The 24,036-nt window shown below is 39.9% G+C and overlaps 1 protein-coding gene and 1 pseudogene across 4 annotated transcripts; one reads left to right on the plus strand and one right to left on the minus strand.

The window, feature by feature from the left end:
• Positions 1–3,051: 3,051 nt before the first annotated feature.
• Positions 3,052–23,266, minus strand: TLR2 (toll like receptor 2). Of its 4 annotated transcripts, none has more exons than XM_039875919.1 (2): positions 13,066–13,351; positions 3,052–5,554 (listed from the first exon to the last, which is right to left on the minus strand). In XM_039875919.1, the coding sequence occupies exon 2, from the start codon at positions 5,536–5,538 to the stop codon at positions 3,184–3,186; it is 2,355 nt and encodes a 784-aa protein (XP_039731853.1). In that variant the 5' UTR covers positions 5,539–5,554; positions 13,066–13,351; the 3' UTR covers positions 3,052–3,183. The 4 variants fall into 4 exon arrangements, with proteins under 4 accessions (XP_039731853.1, XP_039731855.1, XP_039731852.1 ...); XM_039875921.1 differs by lacking the exon at positions 13,066–13,351 and adding an exon at positions 22,943–23,266 and having other exon boundaries at positions 3,156–5,554; XM_039875918.1 differs by having other exon boundaries at positions 3,156–5,554; positions 13,034–13,189.
• LOC120613691 (uncharacterized) lies at positions 10,223–10,341 on the plus strand (annotated as a pseudogene).
• Positions 23,267–24,036: the final 770 nt, after the last annotated feature.

A 24,036-nucleotide genomic window follows, 5' to 3' on the forward strand; every position in this document is an offset into this window, starting at 1 on the left:
GGGTTACTCCCGAAACCTGTAGCACTAGGTGCCACAGGCCACTCAGTGAATGGGCCAGAGCTCTGCCAGGTTTCCTGGGCTTGTGAAATGTACTCAACTCATCCAAGGGCTGCACTAAAATAGGATTATTCTCTTCTTTTGTGCCACTCTGTTCACACACTCACACACTCACACACACACACACACACACACACACACACAAACATCACCACACCTTTTGTTTCCTTCATAGCACTTATCAATACCTGAAATCATATATTTGTTTACTCTTTGTCTTCCCCTCCATGAAAGTAGAGAATTTTATGTTGTGTTTCCTACTATTTCTCCAGCACTTGGAGCAGTGCTTGGCATACAATAGGCGCTCGGTAAATATCTGTTGAAAGAATGAATTAATCCAGTGGAAGAGAACAAAATTAATGGAGTAGGGAAGACCAATCAGAAAGAATTAACCCAAGGATATGTTGGACTACCAAAATTCATTCATTTAAAATTACTGGTCGTTTGTTAAACAGCCAACGCTGTACACGTTACACCAGATATTTACTCTGAAATACTTGAAGACAATGCCCTTTTGTGAAGTAGAAAGAAAATACACCAATTGTCTGAAATACTGGCAATGTACTTAATGCTATTCGAATGTCCATTATAGTTGTAATGGAAACTCACACTAAGATTTCTACCTGTCGGTAATTTTCTTTCTTGAAACTGACCAATGCAATATAACTATTGGTTCAACCATTCATAATATTAGATCATTTATTTTTCTACTCAGCAAACATTTCAACAATGCAATACTTATTATATACGAGGCATGTGCAAGAGTTAAGGAAATCAAGATTCTTGAGCTTATGGTCTACTGCCAAATAAAAGACCTCACAATTGGATAACACATTAAAAAAATTAGTTTTTCTTCTATAAAAGGAGCCCTTAAATTGACCTTTCATATATTTGCCACTTGTCTTTTGTGGACGGCTACATGGAGGTAGCTTTTAGAACCCTTTAGAACTTGGGCAAGTAACCAGTATGTATCTGCACGGAATTCTGAATGACCCTCAGAGTTCAGAAACGTTAGATAATGATAACTAAACAATCTCAGAAGAAAAGTAAAGATGCTATTTCCTTTATGTAGTTTAAGTATTTAAAATCAAATCTCAAATATATATATATATATATATGTATATGTAAAAAATAATATATACAATGTTGGAGAGCTAGATACTAGTTACTGGTAGTTATCTGAAGGTGAAGAGATAAGAGCTGATTATTATTTTCTTTTATATGTTATCTCTTTTCTAGAGTGAACATGTTTAACTAGTGAACATCAATTAACTAGGAAGCTATTTCCATGCTGTTTAAACAACTGAAATCAGTCTACAGATCAAGTCCATATTAAATGTGTCTAGTTCTCGTGACGATTAACATTGTGCTTAATGTAGGACCTAGAGAAGCAAAAGGCCCATTATTGTGGTTGGTGTCTGTGGCATCTCGAGTTTCCTTCTCCTGAGCTTTTCTATTTTTTTCTTAGGCTGACGACTGTTTCCTCTATAACACTCCCCCAGGAGTTTGTGTGAGAGAGAAGAAACACTATGTGAGTGTCCCAAGGACTAAAGCCTGTTACACACTCAATGAACTTATTTCTTTGGGATATTTTTCCATGAACGACAGGGTCCCTTATATCCCCGCTAATACCCAAAACAGAAAAATATCCGTTTGCAAATTATACACAAAAGGAGACAAATCACTTCTTGAAAAATAATAGTAACAGCTAACATCGAGTACAGGCATCCCTGTCACCCCATGCGAGCACCCCGTCATTCTCACAGGCGTGGTCCTCATGCTCTCCTCGCCCCTCCAGAGGGAAGGGTAACCACGGGACATACGCTCAGTAGTTTATCTACATTACTGAACATTCTTATCTACATCATACCCTATGATCTTGATATGATTGTCCCTATTTTAAGGACAGGAAAATACTTTGAGTCGGGTTAAGGAACTTGCCTAACGACACACATCTACTTACCCGGGTCTTTCTGACTCCAGAGACCAGTTAACCACACAAACCCAGTTCCGGCTGAGACTCAAGCAGGGTCAGAGGGAGTTCACGTCCTTTCACATGTGGTTCCCAGCTTAAGGAGAAAGTTGCACCGAATCAGTAAAACAGCTCTTAGGTTTTAAATTTAAGGCATTTATTGCATTCGATGTACTGTATTATTAAATCTAGATTATAAAAATTAACATATGCAAGTAGTATCTATTTTTTTCATTGCTATGTGTCAAATATTTTGATCACTGTGAGGAACCTCTAGCTTTATACTTGTTTAAAAATCTAGCTCACATGTATTAATACGCATTTTCAGAAGAAACGAAATCTTTTTTAGAATCAGAGACGAGATTTTTCAAAGAAAAAAAGCACCATGATGTAGGGGAGACAGACGAGAAGGCAGGAACTAAAAGCCAGAGTTACTGGATACTGATTAGAATTTCACATGCAGTTAATGGCTGGAGGGAGACCAGAGCCAGGGACATGAAAGGCTTCAAATTCTCCTAAACCAAATATTTACTGCACTAGTTTGACTTTCATGGAAAGTCATAATCTACTGTATCTTCTTATACACCTTCTCTTAAGTGATTATGGCTAGAGAACACTATCGAATACACAGACCGACAGACCAGTTCGCAAAACACCCTCCAGGCATTTTGTACCTTGTGAAGTTTGGTGGGGACACACTTTTTTCTAGGAATGGCAACAAGTTTAAGTGACCCAGACATTTTGTCTTATTGACCATGAGAGCAGTCACACAGGGAGACAGCTAGGTGGTACAGAGACTGACCTCTATACACAGATGGGTCTGTGAGCAGAAAGCTGACTGACACGTTCATTCGAAAGCTTCTGTTCATCTGTGCTGTTTCCTAGTGAACTAAGCTAACTGCTGCAGATAATTCAAATATTAACAATGGACTTAGATCCTGATCATCTCCTAGGATAAAGAAAAACCCCAAATCATTTTTTCCCCCAATCTGATAGCAGTTTTTATAAGACAGCACTCTAGATAAAATTTGCACATTTTAGTAGTTTTAGTAAAACAAGTCCTCAAATGACAGTACATTCATGCGGTTTCCATACAATCGTGGCACAGTGGACTGAAATACAACTAGACCAAGACTGGCCTTTAATGAAGGAACTTAGGACTTTATTGCAGTTCTCAAATTTAACCAAAACCCCTCCTGCTGAGCTTCGTCGGTGGGCCACTCCAGGTAGGTCTTGGTGTTCATCATCTTCCGTAGCTTACAGAAACGCTGGGGAATCGTCTTTTTCTCAATAGGCTCCAGAAGAATGAGAATGGCAGCATCGTTGTTCTCATCAAAGAGACGAAAATGGGAGAAGTCCAGTTCATACTTGCACCACTCACTCTTCACAAAGTTTTCAGAAAGCACAAAGACAGTTTTGTGGCTCTTTTCGATGGAGTCAATGATATTGTCAATAATCCACTTGCCAGGAACGAAGTCTCGCTTGTGAAGACACAGCTTGAAGGGAGGGTCAAAGTGCTCCAGCTCCTGGACCATCAGGTTCTCCACCCAGTGGGAATCCCGTTCACTGTAAGACACGAAGGCGTCATAACAGATGTCCCTGTGGGGAGCTTTCTTGGGCTTCCTCTTGGCCTGGAGCCAGGCCCACATCATTTTCATGTACCACAATCCATGGAAATGGTGGCACAGAACTACAGTGAGCAGGATAAACAGGAAAAGGGCACAGCACAAAGCAGACACTAGAGCTGTTCTGTGGCACTCAGAAATGGAGAGGTGAGTGTCCTGAACACGGTGGCCCCGCACGTGGGACGGAGAGTCACAGAGGTAGTTTCCCGGCCAGTCGATCAGGATCTGGGCCAGTGCCTGCTGCTCCTGCATGAAACGCAGGAATTCACAGGAGCAAATGAAATTGTTGCCCCCAGCTTCCAAAGTCTTCAGTTTTTTAAAAGAATCGAGCTGATCCTGAGAGAAAGTATTTATTGTATTTCCGCTGATTCTCATGACTAGTAACATGGGTAAGAAGGAGGCATCTGGTAGAGTCTTCAACTTATTTTTGGAAATATTAAGTTCTTTGAGATGTGGCATAATCAGAGAAAATGAATCCAGATTGTTATTGCTAATATCTAAAAACTCCAGTGTCTGGGGAATGCAACGGGTTAAACTGTGTATTCTTGTATTGGATAAGTTCAAATATTTCATCTTTCCTGGCCACTGACAAGTTTTAGGGATAGGATGAAAATTATTCTTACTGATATCAAGGTTAGTCAGGTTTTTCAGAGTAAGCAAAGTTTCTCCGATTTTTTCTAATGATGTCAAGTGATTTTGCTTTAAAATTAAGGTTTGTAGGGAGGGCCAGGCATGCTCGCAGGCTGAGTTTGTCAAAAAGTTTTCAAACATTAAATTGTCACTGAGATCCAAATATTCTAATGATTTTAAATGTTGTGAAAGGGAACAAGGAACTAGAAAAACCTTACTGCTTTCTATTATGATTCTTTTAACATTTCCTATAAATGAATATAAATTACTCAGATCATAAAATGAGTAAAAATGTGGAATATATAACCTCCGTATTATTAATGTCTCCACTTTACGTAAATCTTTAATTGTATCCCTAACGGATATGTCAAAATCGCCAACTCCATTAAGGGTACAGTCTTCAAACTCCACGTCTAACGCTTCAGAAGCATAAGGCAACAGTTTCACAAGTTCATTAAAACCTTCATCCGTGATTTCCACATTTCTAAATGTAAACTTTTTAATCAGTGTGTTGGTTTTATTGATGGATACTTCTGAAAAATGGAAAGTGTTCAAATGAGTATCTATCAGTTCCAAATATTCCAAGGAACTTAAAACATCTACAAAAATTTTCTGGAGGAAAACAGGCTGCTTAATATGGAGGATCAGACAACTGACATTCTGAATTGACTTCAAACTCTTTGGCTCATACCTCTGAAGATTTGAAGCATCAATCTCAAGTTCCTGAAGAAAAGTTAGCCCAGCAAAATCCTTTTCCTGAATCTCAGTGAAGTAATTATTTCCTACTTTCAAGATTCGCAAATTGGTGAGATGAGAAAAAAGAGATGTTTTCCCAAGTGTTTCGTAAGGATTTCCCAGTAAGTTTAAGAATTTCAAGGAAGAAAGAGGCCTGAACCAGGAGGATGATAAATTATATAAGTGATTATAGGATAAATCCAAGTGTTCGAGACTCCCCAGGGAGAGAAAAGAATCTTCTTGTATTGCGTTAATTCTGTTGGACCCCAGCCTCAGAGCCTGGAGGTTCACACAGCCCCGCAGGTCACTGCTGCTGACATAGGTGATCTTGTTGTTGGATAGGTCAAGGCTTTTCACAGTTGCTGGGAGCCCTGAGGGGATGAAGTTTAAAGATTTGGAGTGGCCATCGCAGACACCATTGGAGTCGCAATTCACAGAAGAAGCCTGGTCAAGGGCCCCTTTCTCCAACAGGCTGATTGCAGCCCCCAAGACCCACACCGTCCATAAAACACGTGGCATTGTCCCGTGATTCAACCTACAAACAAAAGAGGCTCAAATGAGTGATTTTGTTTGACATATATTTTAAGTCCCGTTCTCGAGAAATGTTTTGTAAGTCATAAAACACACACACATACACATGGGAGCTGTGGGGGGCGGGTAGAGGAAGGGAGAAAGGGAGGAAGGGAAGAAGGGAAGAAGGGAGGGAGAAGGAGCAGAGAAGGGAGTGGGGACAGAGAGAGTGCTACCAAGAAATAACCAAGCGAGTGCATGAAGGAGGATAGAAATGAATTCCATAACACATCCTTCAACACTAACACAGATACACTGCCCCTGTGCAATGACTTAAAAGCACAATACAATCTTGGGGTACAGCACAGGACTCAAGCAACATGGGTTGAAAGAATGAGTAAATGAATGAATGGAGGAATGAACAAGCAAGCAGCTTAAGAAAAGGGTCAGGCTTAACCATACGAATTTATAATCACCTATTCCTGTACTTCCAACCTTCCTATATTTAAGCATGCCTCTACCCTGCCTGATGCCCTCTTCGAGTTAGGGATCTCAAAGCCAAACCACAGCTCTCATTGGACAACTGAATGAAGCTCCAGGAGTACATGGTCTTTGACCAAAAGATAAAGGTCCTATGTTTGTTAACTCTGTTTGGCACCTACTCCTAGCAGGCAGGAGGGATGCTGGGAACCGCAGGTAGAGCAAGGTGGTTTGCTGGGCTGAGGGACAATCAGACCATCAGAACCTTTTCTTCCTGCAGAGAAGTAAGGCGCAAAGCAGTGCTTATGTCTGGATGGGCTGTTCAGATGAATGTGGGGAGATAAGACTGCACATTCTCCACAACTGCTAATCCTTTCGACCATGAACTTGACTTTCTCTCTCTCTGCCCACCTTCTGGGTCCTATATCCTTCTTGGGCTCAATTCAGCTTTCTCACTCCTTGCTTCTGATTTTTTCGTCTGTTTGCTCATTGCATTAACTCTACAAAAAAATTCTTAAATTTAACCCCAAGAACAAAACTTTTTATGGGTAAAACTAATTTCCCGCATTCCCAGTTTCCCGTAGAATCTGAGGGATTATAAAGGCCTAAACTATACAGTTTACAGGCACAGAAAGTTAAAATATAAATAATGTTATTACATACTTGGTTTGGGAACATAATTGCCATCACAGCCAGGTTTTTTATGGCCACATCAATGCCACTGCTATGCATCCCCTCCAGTCTTTTTTAGAGAAATGAGGTCATACCATGCATATTTTTTCTGGATTTTCATTTCTCATCTAAAAATACAGCTTGACATCTTCCTACATCAGTACATAAAGATATTTCTGATTTTTGCCAATGCTCTACTGCTTTTTATAGAATGGATAAACCATAATTTCATAAACATCATTAGGCAATTTCAGTATAGCTCAGATATCATAGTGTGCACTTCCACAGGTCTAGATGCTGTAGCCTACTACACACCTAGGCCATAGGGCGTAGCCTATGGCTCCTAGGCCACAAGCCAGTACAGTACGTTACTGTAGAAAACAACACGAGATTAAATCAAACACAAGAGAAAATGATGTAACCGAGAGAGGCGGTAAATGTGAGATGTATGAGGCTGCCACCAGCGTAACACAGAATGCTATTTTACAGCAAAACTTTTTTTACAAGTCAAAGAGTACGCTCTAAAACAATAAAAAAAAAAGCACAGTACAGTAAATACATAAACCAGGAACATAGTTTTTTATGATGATCAAGTGTTCTGTACTGTACGTAACTGTATGTGCTATGCTTTTATACAACTGGCAGCGCAGTAGATTTGTCCGCAAACACGTGAGTGATGTGCTACGCTACGACATTACAACAGCTACGATACCACTAGGTGATAGGAATTTTTCAGCTCCATTATAATCTAACGGGACCACTATCGTTTACGTGGTCCATTGCTGACTGAAATGTGGCACGTGACTAATTATTATTACAGTTATTCAATTACAGGGGCTCCTTATATACTCTGGAAATGGAAGGTATATTTTTTATAAATATCTTCTTCTACCCTCTGGTTTGCCTTTTCACTTTCTTCGTAGAATCTTTTGATGATGAACAGATGTTCTTAAATTTCCTATTTTGTTTTTTAATAGTGATTTTTATGGCCTTTTAAAAAAAATATTTCCTACATTATCATGAAAATATTATGTTTATTATTTTCCAAAATCTTTATTGCTTTGCCTTTCAATTTTAGGCCTCCAATCTACCTGGGATAAATATGGGAGGTAGCAGACAAGATTCACTTTTTTTCCCAGTATGGATATGCAGTTGACTCAGTACCATTTTGGGGAAATAGTCAACAATATTATCTTTCCACCACCCACATGTCCTCATTTTGGGGAAACAATCAACAATATTATCTTTCCACCACCCACATGTCCTTACACGGATGGGTCTGTTTCAGTGCTCTCTATTCTGATCCAATGTCTACTTGCCGATCTGTGTACCGGTAACACGTTATATTAAGTATATCACATCTTAATACCCAGAAGAACAAGTCCTTCCTTCTTATTCTTCTTCAATTGAGTCTTGGTTAGTCTGGGCCCTTTGAATAATCTTATAAATTGCAGAATTAGCTCACTAGTTTCAAAAAAAACCTGATTAACTGGCAATGCTGTGAACCTGCAGATCAGTCTGGGAATGACATTGTTACAGTATTGAATCGGCCAATCCTTGAGCATGATGTACCTTTCCACTTATTTAAGTCTTCTTTAATTTACCACAGTAATATCTCATGGTTTTTTGCACAGTGTTCTTGAGTATATTTCGTGAAGTGTATTCCTAGGCACTGGTTACTTTTGATGCTTTGAAAAATAATATTATATACTTAAATGTGGCATACACAACTATATGCACAAACAATTAAATTTTAAATATTTACTGCGTCTTGAGAAACATTGCTAAACTTAGTAATTCCAGTTTGTAGATTTTTAAAAATTTTCTCTGTATACAATCATATTACCCAGATAATAACAGTTTTCTTTTTCCAATCCTTGTACCTTTATTTAATTTTCACAATTACTAAATGTTGAATTTATCAAATTCTTTTTTCCTCCTGTATCTATTGAGATAATGACAAATTTCTTCCTTTACCTTATTAATAAACACTGGTGATTAGTCACTTTTAGTGTTAAGGAAATCTTGCATTTTTAGAATAAATCCAAATTAGTTTGGATGTATTATCTCTTTTATATACTCCTGGATTTTATTTACTAATATTTTATCTAGAATTTCTCCATCTACATTCAGAAGTTAAATTGCCCTATTAGTTTCCTTTCCTTTGGTAGAATCACTAATGTCACTTTCTGAGCCTACAGTTTTTGTTGTTATTGTTTGTTAGTTTATCTGTTTTTTTTGAAATACATTAAATTTATTTAACAGCTATGGAATTATTCAGGTTTTTTCTTCTGTCAGTTTTGGTAAATTGTGTTTTTCAAGGAATTAATTTTTTTTAATTTTCAAATTTATTGACATAGTTACTTATAATATCCTCTTATTATTAGAATAAAATTAGAACTAGCATTAATTATTTTAATGTCTCATTTAAGAAATGAAATTGAGAACTCACTATAGGTCCTGACTGGTGCTTTTTTTCTTGATTATCTTGCCAGCGGTTTATCACTTCATTGGCATTTTCAAAAACCAACTTCTTACTTTATAGATCCTCTATTTTCTAATTCCTTAATTTATATTTTTATATTACTATTTCCTTCCTCTTTTCTCTAGATTTTACTGTTCTTACTTTAATTTCTGGAGGTACATGTTTCCCCATTAATTTTCAGCCGTTCTTCATTTCTAATATATCCATTTAAGGTCATAAATTTTCATTTAAGCATTAGCTTAGCTGTACCCTCCATGTCTCTCTTTTCTGTTTTTTCTAAACTTTACTCTTTTCAAGTTCCAGTCCAGATATTTTTTTCTGATCTATTTTCTAGTTTGTTATTTGTTCTTCCGTTGTGTTTAATCTACTGTTAAATCCACCCACTGCTTTTAAATTTTTTGGTTATTGCAGTTTTCATATTTATAATTTCTGTTTGGTTCTTTTTCACATTTGCTGTGTCATTTTTTTACAGTTTCTAATTCTCTGCCAAAACTTTCTATCTTGTCTTTTATCACCTTGAACACAGAAAGCATGCATTGATAAACTGTATAGCGCTTTCGAAAGCCCTGAAGGACATGGAATTAAAGATCTCGAGCAGTCATAGATGGGAAAGGTAAGGCTGAACTAGAGGAGAACAAATCCTCACAGAGATTGCAGCACAGCTTTGATTTACCTGGATGGCTCAGACAGTCTAAATCTCTGAAAATGGATTAAGATGATTTCTGGAATGCTAGTGCTCACGGGTACTTGCAGAAGCAAAGGAAAATCTTTCCTAGAAGAAGATAACATCATCCTAGGCGTCACATTTTTTCTACAGTTTTTCAAATACAATGTCCAGCATACAATAAAAAACAACCAGATACTAAAGGAAACAAGATAAGTATGAAATGAGCAGAAACAGCAGATAATAGGAACTAACCCATTAAGGCTATAGATCTAGTATTATACACACCTCTAAAATTGATAGGGTAAAGATGAAATGGTTATTATTGTTTGGTACTATATTTATCCCATTGTCTTTCTGCTTAATCGGTTTTTGAAAAATAATTCTCTTAGGTCTACGGCCATGTCACCATGAACACGCCCGATCCCGTCTGATCTCGGAAGCTAAGCAGGGTCGGGCCTGGTTAGTACTTGGATTGGAGACCACCTAGGAAGACCAAGTGCTGTAGGCGTAAAAAATAAAAAATAAGGGATTGGAAGCTGACAAGGTCCTTGCAATCTGTGAGGTCAACCAAGGGTGGCCTCTCCTAAAAAAATAAAATAAAAATCCTCTTAGTATAACTCCACTGGGCAACCAACATTATTTGATTTTCTCCATTTTGTAATGAATAGCAGAAATCTTAAATCTATACCAGTTTTTGGCTAAGATTTAAGGTCAAATACATCTTTTTAAAAGTTTTCCTAGTCTTTTCTCTTTAAAATGTAAAACTTATAAAAGCGGAGATCTTGGGCTATTTCATATAAATATTAAATGGTACCTATAGCATGGTGAGTTTTTAACAATAAGAGTTATTGATGATGTTAAAACTACAGTTAACCATTTGACATTGAAGATCAGAATTCTCTCTCCTTTCCGTTCCCCAATACATTACAGCACAGGCCAGACAACTCCTCGATGTAATACAGTGAGAAGGGGAAAGGCAGTGCTCAAGTTAGACTGCATTGCGGTCATATCTAACGAGGGTTGGGGGTCTGGACAAATTATAAAATCATCTGCTTGAAGAATTCAGAAAGGTGACAGGATAGTGAGGAATTATTTGTCTAAGACCAAGAAGAAGATGGAAGGCTGAGAAATAAGCTGGCATTAGAGGCGACTTATGCTGTGGACATCTGCTGATCTAGAAGAGGGAGGAAGTTGAAACCCGGTGGCCCACAGTGAATCCACAACCAGATATATCCACTTTAGGGCCAGGGCTGTAATACCTGGGTGAAGCAGGAGCGGAGAAGAGACTCATGGCCCAATGCCTGGTAGAGAACTGTAAGTGGACTCTTCATAAAGCCATGTGCAAGGGAAAAAGCCTACCAGAAATCTCCTGTAAGAAATCAGCACCCCTGGCCTGCCACATATGCTGGTGTGGATCCAAATATTAAAAGATATAATAACTAAGAATTTTTCAGAATTGAAGAAAAACATAAGTTCCCAGATTATAATGTATATTGAAACTCAAACAAAAAAGAATAGGATATGCTCACCAAGTTGGAAAACGACGTAACAATATCCTCGAAGGGCTGAGAAAAAATACCTGTCAATCGAAATCGATCATTCAAGAGCAAAGACAACATAGACATTTTCAGATATTTGAAAACTAAAAGAGAATTTTTATCCAGAGATACTCATTGAAAGAAGTACTCAGAAACATGGTCTGCAGCCGTATGGCAAAAGAACGTGATAAGAGTAGGCTGCAAGAAGAAAAAATGAATTTTAAAAAAATTTGATAATAGATTAAAAAAAAAAACAGCACTCGAAGTCACGCATGGCTTTTCACATGAGAAAAAAAATAATGTGAATTTTAAGTGATACCGTGGAGAAAAAACAATTCTGACAAGCAAGACTCCTATGTGGAAAGAGTAAAAACAATTTATATTTATTGAAAGATCTTTACGAAGAGGTCATACCGAAGATGCCATGCACAATAAATCATGCTCAATTGCTAAAATCAAAACAAGATATTTAAGGCAGGAAAGGGCACAGGAGAAAGAGGACATACAGAGGGTCAACAGACATATGAAAAGATGCTCAATATCCCTAATCACCAGAGAAATGCAAATTAACACCTCACACCTGTCAGAATGGCCATCGTCAACAAACAAATGTTGGTAAGGCTGCAGAGGAAAGGGAACACTTGTGCACCTTTCGTGGGACTGCAAATTGGTGCAGCCACTATGGAAAACAGTATGGAGGTTCCTCAAAAACCTAAAAATGAAACTACCTTTTGACCCAGCCATCCCTCCTCGCCCCCCTCCCCAGGGAAAAACACCATCCTGGTGTGCACTTAAGTTCTAAACACCAGTTCTCATTTATAGAAATTTAAGACGCTATAGAAGGAACTTCAAAGCATTCTTACTTTAAAAGTTCGTCTCTGCTTAAATACTCTAAGTTATGTTCTAATCATAACTGAATACAGATAATCATAACCGGCATAACAGATATTCTAAGGACGAAGGAATGTGGAGGGGACCAGGAGCCCACCCCGAAGCAGGGGCCAGGCTCGGGATTAGGAAGTGAAAGTCCCTAACCTTTCCCACTTGTCGGCCTCAGTGACCGAAATCTCACTTTTCCAAGTTTGGTCCTAGCAGTAACCAGTGAGCTCAGACACACCCCCAGCAGGACGCACAGGTGCAACCTTCAAAGCCTTTACCTGGTCTATGTCAACCCCTGAGGACGATGGCCCTTGGGGAACTAGGAGGCCCGAGCACATTGCCGGGGTCACCGCCCACCTTGGCCTCCTGGGGGAAGCAGCGGAAGCAGCGGACCGCAGCCAGGAACCCAGAAGAAACCCCGCGGCGACCCTCAGAGGCCTCCAAGGCTGGAAGGCCGCTCGGCACGTATCTCTGCTGCGCCCTGGTCCCTTTCTGGACGGCCCCTGATTCTCCCGAGGGTCGACGTCCACCCGGCCTTCACGTGTCCACTAGCCCGCGCAGAGCAACGCAGACGGGGGCTATGGAGCGTCTACATTCCCGGGGGGCCAGGTGCAGGTGCTCTCCCCGCCCGCCGCGACCCGGACCTGGGGTCCCGGGCGCCCACGGCGGGGAAGGAGGGCTCCCCTCTGCTCCTGTCTGGCTGGACCAGGGAAGGGCTGCTGAGCGAGGACGCCAGCGGAGTGTGCTTTCGACCCCCGTGCCCGTGAGAACGGTCCCACGTACCTAGGAGTCGCGGAGCCTCCGCCAGACCGCACCTTCTTGCTGTTTACGTGGGGGACCCGCCCGGCCGAGGAAGAGAGTGGAGAGTACGCCCTGCAAAGCGCCTCCTGCTCCGGGGGCGCGGGAACCGTGCGTCCCGCCCAGCGCGCGCCGCCGCCGCGGGGGTAGGCGTGCCAACCTGCCCGGCGCACCGGGAGACTGCGCCCCCGCGAGCTCCGTCAGGTGACCCAGGTGGAGGACGCGACCGGCCAGAGACGGCCAGGGTCAGAGGAGGGCCCTGGGGGCTGGCTGGGAGTCGCTGGGCAGGGAAGAGAGAACTGAGGTGCTGGAAGCCCTTGCGCGGGATTTTTCGAAGCACAGAGACAGTTTCTCAACCAAAGGGAAGGCTGATTACTCAACCAGTATTTTCTTGAAGCTTCGGGCATCCAATCCTCACATTACCCTGAAACACAGCGTCTTTAAACTCCACTTCTCCATTCTTTCCATCCTAGGAAGCCAGAATTCAGGCTCGTGAATCGTGCTTCTCATTCTGCCCCCGTTTCCAACACTTGTTCGCCAGTCACTGTATCTCCAGGGTCCACTTTCACGCGCAAATCTATGCTCCACTGGGTTAAAAGAGATCGCCAATCACTATCCAGATCGATCCAGCAAGGTTTTGCCTCAGGAGCAGATAAGGACAGCCCCAGGGTTTTTGTTTTTTGTTTTGAGTCCTGTGGCAATCTCTGATGATGCACTGTCTCCAGCACCTGCATCCCATCCCTAGTCTTACCATAAAGAGATGTGGGGCTCCCACGGATAATCTGAGATTTTGAACCTGAGGCCTTCTCTTGCTCTATTCCATCCCTGTTTCTCAAGGTAAGTGATTCTAAAAACAGTCTTATATTGGCTTTCTTCATTGCCACAGAAACTAGTTTATCTCAGTCAGTGAGGAGTGTTTATAAGGGAAACAAATGAGCACCTTTAAACTTCCTTAATATTAATAAACTACATTCTATCCCCATAATTACATTTGTTCTTCACAAACTGACATCAGAAGCCGAGGAAGCATTCTTGCTTCTCTTTACAAATTGTAAATGGCAGAACTGAGATTCGAAACGAGAATTTTACTGTAAATTCAGATTCTTTCTCTTATCCTATTCCACATCTCTAATTCCCATTAAAGGTTCAAACCTCAGGCAAACTTAATCAACAGTCATGAATGTGAATTTGATATAGTGGAGTCAGATTTTCCATACAGTTTACTGAATATGTGGATATTTCTCTCTATCCCTGACCAACCAGGCTCCCCAGCTGCCTGAAAAGACTTTCTTCTTATTAATACAAAATCTCCACCTCTCTTCTTCATGATTTCTCAAGTGTGTGCTTGAGGAAACTTTGTTCTAACTTTCCCCCCTGAAACTAAAAACCTCTGTTCTTTTTCTATATATCTTCTCTAGTTGAACTGTCTAGATTGACTCTGGTGTTATTGCTTTGTAGTCCCAAAGTCAATTAGAATATTCTGGCAAAGTCAAGTAGAAATGTATCTAGCCACAAGTTATTACGAGTGTCATCTATATACAGTGAAGGTTATTTTACAGTCAGCAAAAGTATTAGCACATTCTACTAAGGGACAGTCCTTATACTTGTTCAGTTCTTCATGTTTTCAAAGCACTTTCACATATATTTTTTAACATATGAAATAAATAGTTCTGATGTTTTAACACCTTTAGTTCAAGTTTCATTCATATGCAAAGCAGTGTTTCTCACTTATAAACATGTTGGAAACTTGAAAGATTAACCGAAACTTGTCAGAGGAAATTTGACTTCTAGTCAAAAGGTACAAACTATCAATTATAAGATAAATAAGTCCTGAGAATATAATATAGAGCATAGAGACTACAGTTAACAATACTATATCATATATTTGAAAGTTGCTAAGAGAGTAGATCTCAAAAGTTCTCAACACACACACACAAAAATTGTAATTATTAGTTACATGAGTTGACACGTTATTGTGGTATTTCATAACATACATCTATAATTACGTTCTAGACCTTACATTAATACAGTGTGTATGTGTCAGTTATATCTTAATAAAATTGGGGGAAACCCCATATGAAGTGGCCCTACATGTTCTTTAGAATGGCTAAAATTAAAGACTGACAGTACCAAGTATTGATAAGGAAATAGAACACCTGAAACGCTCATACGTAGCTGGTAGGAATGCAAAACGGAGCACCCATGTTGGGGAAGTCTGACAGTTTCTTATAAAATTAAACATGTACTTACTCTATGACCCAGCAATCCCACTCCTAGGTATTTTCCCTCAAGGAGTCCACACAAAGGCAGGTACTTTATTTGGTGCCAGAAACAACCCATATATCTATCAACTAGTGACTAGATAAACAAATTGTTTTATATCTACACAATTGAATACTATTCAATTATAGAACTACTGATATATGCAAGAACATAGATAGATCTCAAAAGCATTATGCTAAGTAAAAGAAGTCAGACACAAACACATACGTACTGTAGAATCCATTTATATGAAATTCTACACAAAGCAAAACTATGACAGAAAGCAGGGGTCCCAGGGAGCCATCTCACTTCTAAAGCAACCGCCTTTACCTTATTAAGTTTACATTGATTTCTCTTGCACCCAAAAGAACTCTAAGATATTTCTTGATGGCAAAAAATAAATAAATAAATAAATAAATAAATAAATAAATAAATAAATAAATAAGTTTCTTAAGTAACTCAGGAAGACCACATTCCCTGAGTTTGAAATATAATATCATAAAATCTTCTAATATTGTGTTCAGATGGCTTTATCCCGTCTGGAATGCTCATTTTCAGCTCGCCATCTTCCTAATATCACTCCATGCTTATTCACCACTCACTTCCATAGAGTCCATTTGAGGACTAAGCTTATCATACTATAATGATTTCAGAAATTAAGATATTCTAGCAGAATGGTCTTGATGTTTATTCTTAGAGAGAGAGAGAGAGAGAGAGAGAGGAGAGAGAGAGAGAGATTAACCAAACCTCTTAGAGTAAAACTGATTGTTTCATATGTCAACCTAAATGATTGATCTACGTTGATTTCAAGCTTCTTGATATATATCTCTTGGAATTGGAAGCATTAACCTTAAGTTAATTCAGAACAGAAATCCATAGAAATCCTTTTTTAAAAATTTAGAAACTTTGTAAATACTTCAGGAATCTAAAATTTGGGAAAGTAGAGAAAGAAAGAGATCTTTTCTCAAGTTCTTTGATGGACTATCCCAGGAGCAAAGGGCCAAACCGTGAGGATGATGTATGAGGTAAGTTTTCACAGGATAGATCTAATACCCAAGACTCTCAAGGACAAGGCAAATCATTTCCATCTGTTGCAAGAATTCTACTAGACAATAGAAAGGGAGCTTCCAAATGTACACACATCAGCCGAATGTGGCTAGACGCGACTTTCAGGAGGGCATGGGCTTTGTTCTCCCTTTCGTAGGGATGTTTCCCCAGCCCTGAGAACGTCGTAGGCACTTATCAACCAAAATGCTTGTTGAGGAGTGAACGGACAGACCTTTTCAGAACATCTGTTAGGTCTGGAGGAATAGAGTATCAACGTCTGAAATGAAATGGCCATTGCAGACACAGTGGGACTGCAAGGAAGAGAAGTCCGTTCAGTGGCTCCTTGCCCTGACTTCCTGCCCTTGACGTACAATAGCTGACCTCATTTAAAGACGGAAATGAAGAAATATAGCACATGATTTCCAACCATGTAGTCACAACAAAACCACGAGTGAGCAACTGGTATCATTTTAATATCTGTAAAAGTTGTATGGCCTCACCGAGTAGTAAGAATATGAAAAGAAAGCAGAATTTTATCGAGTTCCACATATTTTTGGAGCTCCTTGGAAAGTATATTGAAACATCTTAAGAATCAAATGACTGCTATATCCAGCTCTGTGGTGAGGCAATCTGGGTAGGGGCTGCCAACTTCTATGTGGATGGAGAAAATGAGGTAACGAGTAATGACTCAAACCTAGGGACATGAGCTATGTGGCCACTGCCACCTTTAGCTTCAGTCCCTGTCATCATACTGTAATGATTTCAGTTACGAAGTATAACCAGGGTTCAGTGTGTACCAGTTGGGGTCACAGACCAGAATCCTGCCAGCCTCCTGGCTATCACTGGCCAAGTATCAAAGAAGGAATCCCTCTCAATATGTATGATGAGGTATGGTTTCATATGTAAGTATCTTTGAAAGCCTGGAGGTTGCTGTCCTCTGGCAATTGTCTGGACAGTCATAGTTGGTCCCCACAATCTCTGGAAGACTTAAAATTAGTGTTAAGGAATCTGTGAATACTTATTTTTTAAAGATTTGTTACACTGAAAAGAATTTGGCCTACCAGAGTCAAGCCCAGGCTTGTGATTCCAATTTAAAATGTATACTTTGTTTATACTTATGATTTTAAGTTGAAATTTTTCTATGCAGAAATGTGTATTGAAACATTTGTCATATATCAGAACATTTAAGAGAGCTTAAAGTGCACTGTATTTGTAAGTGTATTAGTTATATAAGTTATTTAAAAACTTAAGAAAGTTTTAAGTCAAACAACTGAGACACTTAAAAAGGGTATCAAATATATTACATTTATAAATGCAGCTTAAAGTATTTCAAAGTTTCATTAGTTATATTTGTAAATAGGATCAAACATAAAGTAAAGTCCCTTTTAAAGACATGTTTAAATTTGGTCGATTTATATAAATAACTAGTCGAACCTAAAATCTTAAGGAAGGACAGGTTTTTAACTTTGCAAATTTGATAATTTAGATATTAAATCATAAAGCCAAACTAAAATTCTGCAGACAAAAATTTTTGAGAACATTAAAAAAAAAAAAAAAAAGCCAATGTTGACAAAATTCAAGTTACTAAAGAGAAAAGTTTCCAAGTTGTTCCTCCTTCCCCATATTAACTGTTCTTCTTCCTCTTCTGCTGCCTGTGTCACCACTTCCTCTAGTCCGAGTTAGTCCTGACACATCTTCCAGTCTGCTCCTGTGTGTCAGGCCAGTGTCCTCCGCCCTTCCTCCAGCTTTGGCTCCTTTTCACTTTCAATCACTGGTACAGATCTGACTGTGTACACATTATTTCCCATGTAACAGTTCCAGCCCACTTAGATTACTAAGAGAAGATTTGTGATGTATCCCAGTTTATATAATGGGATTCACTCTCTTGTTCCATAGTGTTTCATGGTGTTCCATGAAAGGGCATCATCAGATCCAGAAACCCCACTCCCTGATCAAGTATGAGAATCACTGACTGTTACTTCGCAAATCTTTTGTAGGAAACCAGTTCCTCTGAGGCTCTGGGCTCACATCATGCCACGTCACCTCATGCCTTCCTGTTTGTCACTATCCGCTGACCTGCTAGTGCTTTCCCCATATACTTAGTTTTCCTTTCCAACTCTCCTTTTCAAACTCATCCTTCCCTACTTTGTTTCCCAAGTCTAGATCCTAGGCCACTCCTCACTGGCTATGGTCTTCTTGAAGAATCTTGTTTGTGCCCATTTATAGGTCAATACCGTTCAGATTTAAATCCCCTGCCCAGCCACCTCATCCAAGCCCCAGACCTAGATTGGCAACTGCCTGCTTGAGACAGATTTCCACTTGGGTGTCTCAGAGGCACGTCCGCTCAACATGTACAAATCTTAGCTCATCATATTGTTGCCAAGGCTGGTCCTCTTCTTCATTTCAACATGTGGCACCATCATTCATCAGGTGCATATGCTACAGCACTTAGTCCTGCTGATTTTACCTCAAATCCATCCAATTCTTTTTATTCCCACTGCCATCATCCTTGTTCAAGCAACCTTTACCTCTTGCCTGGACTACAAAAGTAGCCTCCTAATTGGTCTCATCTGCTTTGCCTTCTTTGTAGCTTCTTCATCACACTGCATCTAGAGCGTCTCTGTCTAATAAAAACATAGTGGGAGCCACAAATGCAAACTATTTCCATAATTTTAAATTTCCTAGTAGCTACATTTAAAAAGGTTAGCAACAAACGGGTAAAATTGATTTTCATTATATTTTATTTAACTCAAAATATTTTAATGTAATCAATATAAAAAATGAGATTTGCATATTCTTTTTTTCATACTAGTATTTGAAATCCAGTGTATATTTTATATTTACAGCACATCCCAACTAAGACCAGCAACATTTCAAGTGTTCAGGAGCCATGTGTAGCTAGTAGCTACCTGTTGGACAGAGGATATCTAGAATGATCTTTCTACAATGCAAATCAGATCGTTTCACCCCATCCCAAGTTTAAAATTCTTTCGTTGCTTCCCAGTCGTTCTTAGATTTAGGATGCAAATACTTAAAACATAGCCTACAAGCTTCCGCAGGGTCTGCGGTGTGCTGCTTCTTCAGCTTCTACTTTCTCCCCTTTGCCCCCTCACCGTCTGTGTGCCAGCCACATTGTACCTTCGAGTTTTCAGACAGAGTTCCAACCTACCACACATCCTCTGCATGTGCCGTTGCCGCTGTTGTCCATGCCAGCCTCTACCACCATTCCCTCCATCGTCACCAGCACCTCCGCTACCAGCGTCATCTCTATTATCACCACCACCACCCCCTCCACCATCAGCATCAACTCCATCGGCGCCACGTCCATCGCTGCTCTGTTACCACCGCCCCCTCCACCAGCATCATCACCCTCTGCTGTAGACACGCTCACTTCTCCTTCAGGTCTCTACTCACCTTCGCTTCCCTTACTCTTCAGCCTAGATATTTGTTCTTTTCCTTCATAGAATTTAGCTTAGTTTGTAACTATATCATCCCACTTCTGTGATTAATGCATGTCTCTCTCACTAGGCCATAAAAAGGAATGGTTTGGTTTAGTTCACCATTGTATCCTCAATGCATACCCAATAATTTGTATGTAGAAGGTATTCAGTTAAAAACTTTTGAATAAACAAATAAATCAAGAAATCTGGAAATAAAGAACTATAAAATGGGGCACAGACTAGAGCTTGAAGAAAAGTTAATGAACACTGTCAAGTTTGGCAGATAGATTCCAGAGTGGGAGGTAATTACTTCTGCTGAGACACCATCTTGTGCTAAGGTCTCATTGTTTTACATGTGTTTATTTAATACTATAAGAAGTCTAGGAGGCAGGTTTTGTCTGCGTTTTAAATTCAAGGAAGCATAGAAGGGTTCGGGACCTTGCCAAGTAAGGAGACTCCAAGTAACTGGAGTCTTGATCTGATTTCAAAACCTCCATGCCCTGCACTTTGCTAGATCTCGAGATAACTTCCGAAGCTTCATAATCCCACTAGACTTGTTATTCAATGACAACGTGGCCAAACATTTAAATAATAGAAAAGCTGAATTATTCACAGTATGTGTGTTTATATGTGTATGTGTACCAATTTTGCTATGAGGCTTTTTAATACAAATGTTGCCAAAAATGCAATGCATGATTCAAGTATGATTGCCTCATATGAGAATCTTAAGCAAAAACAACCTTGCCTGAAATGTTACTATTTTAAGTCCAAGAAGGAAGTTAAATGATGATTGAGTAATAGTTCAAGTATGGGACAATCTCAAATACCAGCTGATTTTCCTTCCTGTTTACTTGAAGTTATGCATAGCCTATGTCTAACAGAATGCTTGACATACAGAAAGAGTTCAATCATTGTTAGCTATTACTATCATTATCATTTTCATTCCTGGCGCATTGCAGCTTTTAACTTATGTCTTGCATACACACAAAAATAATAGGTTCTTAAACATATGCTTTGCTAGCTCTACGGGAATCACTATGAATCCTGCCATAAATCAACTTCTGTATTGACGCAGGTCAGACATCAGCGGTGGCCCGTGCACCACAGATTCAAAGCTGAGCTGACTGATTTCGAGAGCTCGGCACAACCCAGTCACACCCATCCTCTGTGTCACTATGGAAACAATGAAGCCTGGTCATAAGGGCAAGTGTTTTGCAGTCAGAGAGACTTTGTTCAAAACTTGTCTCTTCCAAATGCTAGATTTATGCCTGAGCAGATCACAAGACTCAGTTTTCACATCTGTTACACGGGGATGATAATTCTTATCCAAAGTACAGTGCCCAGAATCTGGTAACTGCTAAGTATTAGCCATTATTTTAAAGAAAGGCCCTAGGATTTAAGCTATGGGCACCTACTTCCATCTCTAGTTTGCTGTGGGACCGGCCAGGCTAATCAAATTGTTGATGGGTCAGGATGAAAAGAATGAGAACATTTTCCTGAGGAAAAGGAATATCGCACAGTGACTTGCTCTGTTCACAGTCATGCTTCTATTTCCTCATTCAAGTGGCCGTGACCCCCAACTCCCCAGAATCTGTTAAGGTTAGCTACGGCATCGCCAGGTAACTAGGGAACAGCAGAGACATCACCTCGCCACCTGCGAGCATGCTATAGGGGTATCACAGGATCTAGTCTTGCCTCAACTGTTCATTTGTCAAATGATCCAGATTGGCTTTTAGAAAGTTAGGCTGCTGCAACCTGTTTGTTGTGAGAGCAATATTTCAAAAAAAGTGATTCAAAAACATTTCTGACAACATAAAGTTGAAATAGAGAGGCAGTGTGGTACAGTGGTTACGGAGAGAGTTTTTGGACCCTCTTGCTAACTGGACGCTCCTGACCAAATTATACTCTTTGTAAAATGAGTTTAACAGAGTAGTTGTAAAAATTAAGTAACGTGCCATGTGCAAAGCACGAACACTGCCTGACATTTATACATGCTAGATATGCGTTGGTGTGTAAGTGGAGTCGAATGAATACACGTATTCATTTTAGAGAAATAACAGAGAAATCAAACTGCCTGTCAATATATATGCAAACTATAGGCATGTTGATAATAATATTAAGTTGACAAAAGTACATAATGATGGGGCAAATGAGAAGAGAAAGGGGAATTTTAGGTCAGTTGACAGAAGAACTTTCAGACACATGAAATTGCAGAGCTTCAGAGCTACGTTGACAAAGAATAAAAATTTGGAGAGAAAATTAAACAATGTGAATGGATGTGGACATCTGGGTAGATTTTTTTCCCCATTCTTTCCTAAAAAGCATTTGTTTCGAATCGTAAAGCATTTGCCAGGAAAATTACCAGAGTATGATTGCCACTCAAATAATCAGATCCCAAACTTGTCTTGTCTCAGGCCCACTGAGGGCACTGACACCCAATGGCTGAAGAGATGTAGACCAAATATAAAATCCCGACCTTCCCCATCATTTTGCTCTTGAAGAGACAGACATTATGAGGGAAGAATTATTCCTTGAGGGACCTAGAAAAAACTAACTGGCCAAAAATTCTCTATAGAAATTGTGCCATAGAAAGTGTTTACCTGGATTAATAAGCCCCTTTGATAAAAGGCAAGTACACTAAGTCCTCACTTCACATCAATAGGTTCTTGGAAACTGCGACTTTACGTGAAATGACATAACAACAAAACCGGTTTTTCCACAGGCTAATTGCTATAAACAAGAGTTAAGTTCCTACAGTATATTTCTAGTCACGAAAACATCCCCAAACTTCTAAGAACCAAAAACACTTCTAATATTAACCTTGAAATAAATGTGAGCTATACATACATGTCAGAGAGATTAATAAAAACAAATAAGATAATTATTTTCCAACCTGCTTTTCCCAGTTCAAGGTCTCGGGTGGTGGAAGCCCATCCTGGCGCTCAGGGCGCAAGGCAGGAACCTCCCCCTCCCCCGCCAGTGTGCACACTCCACCCAGTGACCCCAGCCGGGAATCCCTTTTTTTTCTCATCAACGTTATAATGAAACAACATTAAACAAAACAGCATTGTTCAAGCACCTGCTGTACACTAAGGGAAATATCATTGGCCTTTCAACTTTAATATGAATATTATTTCCTTCTTACCAACCAGATGCGCTCAGTTTCTCTCAGAAAATGAGTGTTGATGGCGTAGGCGGAAGTGCAATTTTGTAGCAGAGGGTATTGACTTATGCGGGTTCATTTGGGACAGTGAAGGAAAAGTATTTGGAAATGGGGATCCCCTCAGAAACAGAGAATAGAGTCCAGGCAAGAGGAGGGGACAGAGAAAGGAGGTGTGGAGAAACCCTCCTAGTGGGAACTTCGGGCCTAACAGTAACTTGTCATTCATTCTTTGCAGAGGAGAGAGAGAGAGACGTGGGGCTTGGCTTTAGGAAAGAAAGAGACATTGCTCCCTTTCCCAAGAATGAGGGACAATTTTGCTGAGAAAGTTTTTCCTGGCACTCAGAGAAACACAGAAGCTGTTCTGTTTTAAACCTCAGAAAATTTGTCAACTCGGCTATGCCAAGAACTGGTACAGGGTGACTATGTCTTACTCAGGCTGTCTGGTGAGTGACTACATTAAAATTCTGCTCTTGCGTAATAACGTTTCACAGAAATCACAGTTTTAGGAAGTGAAAGTGACTGCTGTGGAGGACCTGAATTTTCTATGGTATTGAGGCTGCCCCATGCTTGGCTCACAGCCATCTGTTCAGAAAGCCAGTTAGAAAGGTATGGTCGAGAAAGGAGGATGGGAAAGGAGCAATAACTATCAACACCTACTAGGTGTTAGACATATAATTTCAATCGACAAATGTTTACTCAGCATGTCCTTTTGTGGGCATGGTGTGAGTTGCTGGGGTGGACAGCACAACAGCCATGGTCTCTGCCCTCAAGAAACTCAGGCTTCTGGGGAAGAGATAAACTGAGCAAGTAATCCCAAGAGGGACAACAGGAACAGCATGACAGAGGAAGCAGAAGTCTCTTAACATATCTGTGAAAATATTATGAGCCCCATTTTGCAAATGGGCAACCTGAGGCTCAGAGAGATTAGAGAAGCTTGTAAGAAGCATAGTGAATATTTGAACTCTAGCCATCTAAACACACAGCCCATGTTCTATTGGCTGACTTTCATATCTATTGTGTGACATTTGCATGTCTCCATGGTGAGAGCTTGAATAACAATTTACTCTTTTCTAAGA

This window comes from Pteropus medius, unplaced genomic scaffold, assembly GCF_902729225.1.
Source record: "Pteropus medius unplaced genomic scaffold, Ma_sr-lr_union100, whole genome shotgun sequence".
NCBI classification, from domain to species: Eukaryota; Metazoa; Chordata; class Mammalia; order Chiroptera; family Pteropodidae; genus Pteropus; species Pteropus medius.

What these genes read in the sequence shown, in the direction of transcription:
- TLR2 (XM_039875919.1), bottom strand. Translation starts at nt 5,538, where the DNA reads ATGCCACGTGTTTTATGGACGGTGTGGGTCTTGGGGGCTGCAATCAGC.